This window comes from Glycine soja, chromosome 19 (genome assembly GCF_004193775.1).
Source record: "Glycine soja cultivar W05 chromosome 19, ASM419377v2, whole genome shotgun sequence".
In the NCBI taxonomy this organism is placed as follows: Eukaryota; Viridiplantae; Streptophyta; class Magnoliopsida; order Fabales; family Fabaceae; genus Glycine; species Glycine soja.
In genome coordinates, this window is record NC_041020.1 from 32,739,946 (window position 1) to 32,750,377 (window position 10,432).

General features: G+C 31.1%; 1 protein-coding gene across 3 annotated transcripts; it reads left to right on the forward strand.

Annotated features, from left to right (window-relative positions):
- Positions 1-1,899: 1,899 nt before the first annotated feature.
- On the forward strand, positions 1,900-9,131 carry LOC114400448. 3 transcript variants are annotated; one of them, XM_028362895.1, is made up of 9 exons: positions 1,900-2,120; positions 3,578-3,777; positions 4,949-5,125; positions 5,305-5,397; positions 6,155-6,337; positions 6,439-6,541; positions 6,606-6,806; positions 7,303-7,769; positions 8,097-9,131. In XM_028362895.1, the coding sequence occupies exons 1-9, from the start codon at positions 2,093-2,095 to the stop codon at positions 8,625-8,627; spliced, it is 1,983 nt and encodes a 660-aa protein (XP_028218696.1). In that variant the 5' UTR covers positions 1,900-2,092; the 3' UTR covers positions 8,628-9,131. The 3 variants fall into 3 exon arrangements, with proteins under 3 accessions (XP_028218696.1, XP_028218697.1, XP_028218698.1); XM_028362896.1 differs by having other exon boundaries at positions 6,624-6,806; XM_028362897.1 differs by having other exon boundaries at positions 1,900-2,042.
- Positions 9,132-10,432: the final 1,301 nt, after the last annotated feature.

Consider the following 10,432-nt stretch of genomic DNA (forward strand, 5'->3'; position numbering starts at 1 on the left):
ATAATAATTTATATATTAATGTAATTTCAGGTAAATTGTTCATCCCAGAGAATTAAGAGTAAATTTTCTACTTTCTTTTATTAAAAAAAATTCAAGCCAGTGTGTTAAATTTTATATATAACTTTTATTTTAATATTTTGGTGCACACATATCCAAGAATAAAAAAAATTAAAATTTATCCAAGTAGAAGAAAATCTCGAATACATTATTTATTGAGAAGATAATAAATAAAAAATGAATAATTATTTGATTAAAAATTAGTTTTAGACCGTAATTTTGCATGGATAAAATTTTTTAGTAAGAAAGTTCATCCCCGCTATAATTTATATATCTATTCCCGTATGATGTATCTATATTTCTCTTCATATTTTTATGAAAAAATATTTATTTCCATTTTTAATATTTTTTTCATATTTTATATATTAATAAAATAAAAATATTTAATAAATCATTTAAGTTAAAAAAAGATAAGCATAAAACGTTCATCCCAATTAAAATTATTATAATAAATTAATATGCTTTCACCATAACAATTAAAATATTAATGCGAGTTATTTAATTGAGCAGATAAAAAATAAAAAATAAAAAGGATATTTTCTTTAAAATTAAATAATAATTATGTTGATTTATTTTAGTCAAGTATATATATTAATTATTTAAAAGAATTACTTAAGCTAAGTGATATCCGTAAAAAATACATTTAAATTAAATTTATTATATTAAATCAATATAATTTTACCATAATAATTTATACATTAACATGATTTTAGATAAATTATGTATCTAGTGAATTAAGTGTAATTTTTCATCTTTTGTTTATTAGAAAAAGAATGCATCGTTGTGTTAAAATTTATATATCACTTTTATTTTAATATTTTGACATATAAATATTAATATATAAAAGAAAATTAAATTTATATGTATAGAAGAAAAATTTGGATAATTTATTTAATTAAGATAATAAATAAAAAATGAATAATTATTCACCTACAAAATAATTTAAAACACTAATTTTGCATGGAAACAAATTATGTTTATGTTGATTTAATTTGGTTTTTTATGTAATTAAATATATATATATATATATATATATATATATATATATATATATATATATATATATATAAATTATTTAAACTAAATCTTATTTTTAATTGGACAAAAATCTTTCATAAAAAGGTTATCCTCGTGAATTTATGGTACATTTTTCTAATTATTTTTTTTTATAAAAAATTATATCTATATTATAGGTAACATGCTTAGTATCATTGAATTGATCAACATTAATTTGAATTTAAATATTCTAAAGGATAAAAAATATCAATTTAATGTTTATATGCTTCGAGAATATGTTATTTTCTTGTACAGAAGGATGTAATCTTAATAAATTTGGAATATAAATTATTATTACTTAAAAAACAACAAAATCAACATGAAAATTGAAATTATAATGATACCCTCATTTTTACTTATATATATATATATATATATATATATATATATATATAAAGATAATGATAAAGATTTACATTTTTTATTTTTCGACACAAAAATTTAAGTATCATAAATTGAATAATATTAAGTGTCAGAAAAAAAGAAAAACGCCGTGCACCTATCAATATTTTTAAGGTTTAATACTTTTTTATGCAATTTAGTATTTTTTTATTCTTTAAAAACTTTCGATAAAACTTTTTATATTATTAAAAATACTTTTTTATTGTTCAAAATGTTATATAAAATACATTAAAAACCAAAAAGCATAATAAATACATTTTTTGAGAACTAAAACAAAAATTAAACAAATTAGAAGGATGCAAAAAAAAAAAAAAAGCTATATTATACAGACGAAAAAAAGTATTTAAGTCTATTCTTAATTGATTCATAGGTAACTTTTTTATTGTGAGAATTGATAGGTAACTTAAAAAGGTAGAAAAAATAAAAATAGTGCTGAAAGGGAATTGAGGTTTTTCACTATGAATGAATGGCTTTGATGGAGAGGGAGTTTCCTTGGCGGCTTAATTGGTCTGAGCGTTGGCGATGAGGTTGAAATCTTGCGCCCCAGCTGCATCTGAACCCAAAAGCTAGAAACTTTATGTGTTTTTTTTTTTTTTTTGTGTGTGGTAAAATTCTCTTTCCCTAACCTTGTGTTGTTGTGGGTGATGATCGTCCTCTATTTGTATGGTTGAATTGTTGAATTCTCGAGCATTTTTCTGTTTTAAAAACCGAGCTTTTATTGCTTTAGGTTGAGAATAGGGTTAGTGGTGCTCTAAACCTGATTGCTGAATTGAATTTGTGTGAATCTTAATATTTGGTGTCATGTTTGTGAATTGTGATATGTTGTAACATCTGAAACCTTAGCGAGGAACCTTTGTCTCCTATAGTTGACTTGTTTGTTCTTCCTCGCGTGTTGGTGTTGAAGAGTACATGTAGCAAGCCTCTTTAAATTCAATCAAGTTTTGAACTATAAAATTCCCATTCCATAAGTTACACGTGTTAGTGTCTCGGCCTTATGTCTTAATGGGAAGGATAAAGAGATTGAGGGAGCAACAATGGAAACATGAAAGTGTCTGTTAAAACTTAAAACAAGAACATTCTGTTGGGCAACTTTTAGACTTAAAAAGCTCTAAATGTTGGGATGAAAAGTGTTTGATAAGAGATAAAAAAAAAAAAAAAAGCATAGGGATTGATAAAAATGTGGGGTGGATGACAACTGAATTAACAGAGGTAGAGGAAGACTGAATAAAGCGTTACAAGAAACTATTTAAAAAGACCATGAGTTAAATGCTCTGTATTAGTAAGCTAACAATGAAGAATTCACTTCATAATAACATAAAACAAAAAGAACATGTTAGCTAGAAATTTTACAGTAAATAGTGAATCAAACTTTTCTACCCTTTTCTGGTAACATCTAAGTTGTTGATTTCAGCCTTAATTATTTTTCTTTGCTAAAATTTGCTGTTGCTCTTGCTTGAAAAAAAAAATCCACTAGTTATATCACATTTGTCTTGTTCTGTTTAAGTTTTTCCTCCATAATTGTCTTTTTTTTATTTTTATTTTTAGAAAACTTGCCAATGTGTTAACCTTATATATATATATATATATATATATATATTGGAGGTACAAACATGGGTAGGAGAGGACAACTGAATCTAGTGAAAGGTCGAACACTTGACACCATTATTGCACCCTAATCTTAAAGACTTGAGTCAATTTCAATTCAATTACAAGTTCATTGGGTGCTCACAGTTATTTTATTTACCTATAAAGTTCCAGACAATTCATGGTAATACTATTAAATTCCTATTACAAGTTCAGTGGGTGGTCACACTTATTTTATTTCCTCTTATTGTGCAAAATTAATAAATTGACCCTGCAATCTTGGCTCGTTTATTAAATGAAATTTGGCTAATTCTTTCTGTTTTCACAAATGTTGTTCTCTTATAAAAGGATATTAGTTTTAGGGGCTGTTTTGGTGTTGTACACGCAGTAAGTTAATGCCAATATATTGTGCTTGTGCTGTTGTCTTTCTTGTCTAGTTTTTTTTTTTTGCTGAAGGTCTAAGTTCTAATATTTTCAGCTATGGATAGACAAGAAAATTTGTTACCATCCTCCATGCCCAGCCAGCTGTTATCAATTGATAAGGAACTATGGCAAATGGCTGAAGAGAGGGCACAAGAGATACTATGGACAATTCAACCAAATGTACTATCTGAGGTGAACAGGAAGGATGTTATTGATTATGTTCAAAGGCTGATTAGAGGTTACTATGGAGCAGAGGTTAGAATATTTTGATCCAATCATCATATTTGTAAATTTTTATTGCTGGAGTTTCTACATCTGGTCTTTTCTATGTTAAATTGCTTTCTTGCCCTCATAATTTAGTTGGGTGTTCTTTGTAGCATTTGTTGCTTTAAATGATTTGTATATAGTTAGATCCATTTTGATCTATGTTATGATTTTATTTTTTTTTGTTTAGATTAGAAATGATTGGTGGAAATTTCTTATCCTTTTCCCTTTTTCCCTATCATACTTTCCTTTTAAGAGCAGTTAGATTCAAATGTGATTTTATTACTTATTAAAGTTTTTGTTGGTAGGGTATTCAATTGTGTAGGGTGTTGTATCTCCTGATCTCTCAGGACTCCCATTTGTACTATGTAGTACCTCTGGTACTTTTATTCTATATTATAAATTATCTTTGCCTTCCAAAAAAATGCTGTCTTAGCATGGTTCTATAACCATGATATTGACTCTTGTATACTTCTACCATACCTTAGGTGTGCAGATTGACACTTTCCCCCATCGGGTATCGGCTCCATCTTTTTCCCCTTTTACTTTTAGATATCTAAAAAATATAAAAATCATGCCATGGAAAACAAGGTTATCATTTGCAAGAATTATGATCAATATAATCCTACTTCTGCAGGTTGGCTTAAATTTTCCATGCTGTGTTTGGTTTCCTTTACACTGTGCACTTCCTCTCACCTTGACTGCCAGAAAAGAGAACTTTTTTTTTCATTTCATATGTGATACTTCATAGAATCACAATGCGCGTACAAATTGTCCCCTACCAGCCTAAAATTTATATCCAGAATTCAAAAATATGTGCAACTGCAGTGTAGTCTCCCCACCCACAATATGATAAATTTCATTTCTCCATACCATGAGAAGATGTATAGTTTTAAAAACATTGAAATGCCTGAATTGAATGATATTGAGGTAAACTTTGCAAGTATTGATTGCTCTGGTGAACATTGTTGACTTCAAGAATTGGATGCTATTTCCAAAAGAAAAATGCTTCAATTTCAAATCTATAGTTTTTTTAAACCTTGATTATCAGTTTAAAATTTAAAAGCTTTTTTCTGCCAATAACGAGTTGATTTCATTATGTTCATACCATTGCAGTGGTGACCATAAATCAATGTTTTACCTCTTTGTGGATCACCTACAGGTCTTGCCATTTGGTTCTGTTCCACTAAAAACCTATCTTCCTGATGGAGATATTGACTTGACAGCTCTCAGTCATGAAGATGCAGAGGAGGATTTGGCACAAGCAGTATGCTATGTACTTCAAAGTGGAGATGACCCTGAGTACCAAGTAAAAGACATAAAATATATTCGTGCACAGGTTTAGAAACAAAATTTTCTATTTAAACTTCTACGATTATCTTCTTGATTTTTTATATTCAAAGCCCATCTTTTTTTTGTTTGACCTGATTAGAAAATAGTGTTTAATGTTCTTTTTTGTCAAAGGATATCTCTTAGCTTTATTAGACTCACTTTTTATGTTTGGATGAGGAGTTGCAGGTCCGGCTTGTGAAATGTACAGTGAAAAACATAGCAGTTGACATCTCTTTCAATCAGATGGCTGGAATATGTACTCTACGCTTTTTGGAGCAGGTATTTGTATTAATTCATATTTACACCTAATTGATGTTATTTGGTTTCTACATATACCATGTGCTTAAGATCTGTAAGCTAAAATCTCACTCCTATGCTGTATATGTATGCTTAAACTTGGTAGTTAAGTATACCTTACCTTATCTGTGGTTAGGTTTAGTCGTGATTGTGAATATATGAAGTGTTAGAACTTAGAACTGTCATTTAGATATTCATATATTTATATATACATATTGCTTTGTTTGTGTTTCAGATGTCGTGTTGACATTTTGGACTCATTTTCCTGTTATGCTTTTATATATCTGTTTTGCTTCCCCTTCTTTGTACTATTTGTACAATACATTTTTCAGCTGTGTTTCCTGTGGAGTAAAAAACAGTGTGAATGATTACGTAGGGAACAGCATAAAAAGAATTCTGTTTCTCCATTCAGTCAACTTGCTCTGTAGTATCCTCAATATTGAGTTAATTGTTTACTTAACCCCTTTCCATTCTCTTGCTCCATGCATTTTCTTGGTAAATGATTGTTATCAATTCTTTCTCTCTGCCCCCATAATGTATCTGTTTTTTGTTGAAAAGCTTTTTTCAGAAACTTGTTGATCTCTATCCTTACCCAATTCGAATTCATAATTCCATTTTCTAATGAAATTCTACAATTACTTCCTTTTTTATTACAAATAGAAACTTTTTCCATATTTCTGATTAAATTCAATTTATATTTAGGCTTTGCTAATTTTGTTAACTAGAAATAAATTTTTAGGTCGACCAACTTGTTGGAAAGAACCATATTTTCAAACGTAGTATTATCTTAATCAAAGCTTGGTGCTATTATGAGAGTCGACTTCTTGGTGGACACCATGGCTTGTTATCAACATATGCGGTAGAAATATTAGTCTTGTATATTATCAATCGTTTTCATTCATCAGTGCGTGGTCCTCTAGAGGTGAGTCACGTTTTCCATCAATAATATTATTTGCACCCTTTTCGCATTTGTATTTTAAATCTACTTGAAGAATCAAACCACTGAATCACTATTACTAGCAGGTCTTATACATATTTTTGGACTACTATGGCTCATTTGATTGGGACCATAATTATGTTAGTATATGGGGTCCAAAACCCTTATCATCTTTTCCAGAAATTGCAGGTTAGTGTTGCAATGTGTAATCTATCGGATGTATTTATAATCTTCAGTCCTTGATATATCCCAGCTCCTTTGCTTGTCACAGAGACACTGGAATGTGATCATGGTGAATTCTTGCTCCAGAAAGAGTTTCTCAGAAATTATAGGAATATGTGCTCTTTTCCATCAAGGGCAACCAAGACTATGACCCATGAATTTCCCGTTAAGTTCATGAACATCTTGGATCCTCTAAGAAATGACAACAACCTAGGCCGTAGTGTAAACATAGGTAATTTTGCCCACTAAAGTTGGTAGATATTTTGCACTTGTAACATGGTAACAAAAAAAAGCATCAATGGGTTGCGGTGAATATATATATATATATATATATATATATATATATATATATATATATATATATATATATATATATATTGTTCTTTAATTGCTTGAGCTTTCATTCTTCATAATGATTAAAGGACTTGTGAAATTCATGTCGATCCTAGTCTTACCCCATGGAAAGATTTTATAGTTAAGATGTTTACCTGTGGCTTAAGAACATCTACAAGTTCAATACAACTCAACATATTGGTGAAAAGTGCATCAAGGCTTACTCAAATATCGTTATATGATATACTCCAATGATGACTTTAAAGTTTTATATATGATGCTGAAATAATTAGAGATTGTGATATATCATGACATTATTTCAAATTTATAATGGTTGTTTTTTAAAATGCACAGTTCTCTTCCACTTATTTTCCTACCTTTTTACTTACCTGCAGCCAGCTTACATCGATTCAGATTTGCTCTTTCCTACGGCGCTCGAAGGCTTAAGCAGATCCTCACACTTCCAGGAGAAACCATGGGTGCAGCCCTAGAGAAGTTTTTCTTCAGCACTTTGGACAGGAATGGGAAAGGAGAAAGGGCGGATGTTGATGTACCGGTTTCTCCGTTTGGTATTGGAAGATCTATAGAGTCTGTCCTCTGTGGAGATTGTGAAAGTTACTTTGGTGGCTTACAATATGTTCAGTTGTATCGTAATTATGCCTTGCCAGTAACTGTACATTCCAGTTCTCCATCGTCACCTTCTCAGGATGATATCCTTGCGTCATCAACGCACCAAAACTGGAGTATGTTTTACCAAGGTGGTACTGATGTATATATCCCGGCACAGACACTCTATCATCCAACTTACAGCCTTGAAGGAAGAGGGAAATCACGAGGAACTGGCACATACATACCTGACTTGGTATGTTGTCTTTCATCGTGGACTTTATCTCTTTAGGCCTTGTTTGGATAAATTTTTCAAAAACACTTATAAGAAAATAAGAGGGTAAAATGAATGGAGCTTCTCGCATAAACTAAAATCAACTTGTGTAGTTAACTTTTATGGAAGTTCTTTTCATTTAACTTTTCCAAAAGCTAAGGTGCATTAGTTGATTATAGCTTATGGAGAAGTTCAATGTATTTTACCTTATTTTCTTCTCCTATAAGTGTTTCTGGAGAACTTTAGCTAAATAGGACCTTATATTGTGATAACACACTATATCATGCCCAAAATGGTTGTATCTTTCAGAATTATAATTCCTACTGGGATATGCGCACAAAGCCATCCAGGCCAAGGAGATTTGCTTCTTCAAAGTACAATGCATTGCCCAAATCACCTCCGAAAAAGCTACAAGCAGAAGAGGTTCATTCTGAGACAGACATAAATGCTATTTCAGATTCAAGGCTGTTTGAGTTATCAAGTGAAGATTTCCCCCTTCTTCCATGCAATTGCAAGGATATACCGCCAACACAGGCCCAAGATTCTACTCCATTAGCTAAGTTTCATTCTGAGACAGATATGGATGTTACTTCGCAGTTGTTTGAGTTCTCAAATGAAGATTTCCCCCTTCTTCCAAAGATTTGTTCTGAGACACACATGGAGGGTAGTTCGAGGTCGTTTGAGCTCTCAAAGAAAGATTTCCCCCTTCTTCAAAGCATTTGCAAGACTGTCCTGTCAGAGTCTGCTAAGTTAACTAAGCAAGCCAAGAGTTTCCCATCCTCTAAAGAGTCTAAACTGAAAAATACTGAGTTTGGATCTTTCAGAAATCACAATAACTGACAGAACCAAGTTTGTCTTCAAAGGGTGAGAAAGATTATTCTGGTGTTCCATTATCTCAAGAAACTGTGTTGGTAGTTCCAAAGGTTGCAACAGAGAGGAAAGAGGAAAGAGGAATCTCCCAAGAGCAATGAGAAGAAGATGGATTGACAGTGTTAGCATTAGATATTTTGTAGAAATTTGAAGGATATACATCAGCAGAGTTCTAATGTCTGGCTTTGTTGCTGGTGGTCATGTTTTGATCGAATAACTTAAAAATAACAGTAAACTTTCCCTTTCTTTTTTTTTTTTTACAAATGTAAATTTCGGAGAAAGAGAAACTAGAATTGATTGCTAGTGATAGTCTCAAACTTCATAGGAACAAACAATTGGTAGGGGATGCTAACCAATTTTGTGCTGCCTTAGTGGGAATAGTTCACCATTACTCTACAAACAGAATGACATCTCCCTTCTATCATCTGGATGAACTTGTACATGATTTCTGTTTTAAGTTACGTCTTCTGATCATTTATGGGCCAGTTCTTATGTCTATATTTGGATTGGCAATAAAGAATGGAACAAAATGGATCAAATATAATGAGTTAGAATGTATTATACTAGAGCGAAATAAAAATATCATTATATAGTTTGGATATTTTGTAATAACATCATTTTAGAAAAAGGAAATAATGGAATGAAGTTATAATATTTAATTGGCTAATAATTGGCTAAATTAGGCTTTTGGATGACAAATACTATCCAGAAGAAGTTCAAGGTTTCTTCCACCCAGCTGCTGTATCAATCATGTCCATATCTCAAGCAACAACCCTGTTAATCTCTGGACCATATCCGGATATACTTTTGACCAACCAAAATGCATTTGGTTTCAAATATACGACGCAAGTGACGGTAACACGTTAAGTGTTAAATAGTCTTCCCAAGTTCCAACTCTTATTTACTTATTAATGTGTTCTCAACTATTTCTTTCTGCATTATCCATCTGTGTCAATTTCAGTACGCTCGTTGTTATTGGAAAGAGATCTCCAGTCACCCATCATTAATTGCAGGTCATATCAGCCATTCTATTTTCTGGAAAAATCTAGCTCCTGATCATGTAAGTGTTTTACCTTGATCTTGTTTTATGGGAACTCTCTTGTTTTATGGGAACCTAGTTCTTCAACCCTTGTGCAGGAAGGAGGTGGTGAACCACCCAAGGGTTCATTGGGATGGGCTATTGACATACATTTTGGCTATTTTGAAGCATTAATGCAGAAGGTAAGGTGCAGTGCTATAGGGGTCTGGATGGGTGGCGAGTTGTCCAGATCCTGAGATACCTAGCATATCTTCTATCCTTGCATATCATCGGAGCTTAATATTAAAAAAGATGACGGAAGTCAATAAACCAAAAGGGGGAGAGGGATGAATTGATTTTGAATACAAAACGTACCTTTTAAAAACAGAATTAAAAAAAAAATTTGTATGGATCATATCACAAAAACATATGAATTGAACGTAACTAATACTTATCAATCCACCCTTCAACAAGATACTTCATTAATATCCTCTTTTTTTTCACAAATATAAATCTTGAATCTTTTTGAAAAACTTGATTAATACTTGAATGAGAGAAAAAGATTAGATCAAGAGAAGAAAGATGTGGTCTTTTTATACTGTTTCACTTTCTATTACAAGAGAAACTAATCCAGTTATTTAATCCAAAATCAAAATTAGATTTTCACTATGCATCAAGAATTCTTACTTGCAATTACAACCAATCTACAATTCCCACCAAAGAGACTAAGGTACCTAACACTAGGATCCTTTGTGAA

Excerpts from the sequence above, each read along its gene's own strand:
- LOC114400448 (XM_028362895.1), top strand. The coding sequence starts at position 2,093 with ATGTGTTTTTTTTTTTTTTTTGTGTGTG. Across the intron at positions 2,121-3,577 it reads TTTTTTTTTTTTTGTGTGTG|CTATGGATAGACAAGAAAAT; the intron begins GTAAAATTCTCT and ends TAATATTTTCAG. Across the intron at positions 7,770-8,096 it reads GCACATACATACCTGACTTG|AATTATAATTCCTACTGGGA; the intron begins GTATGTTGTCTT and ends TGTATCTTTCAG.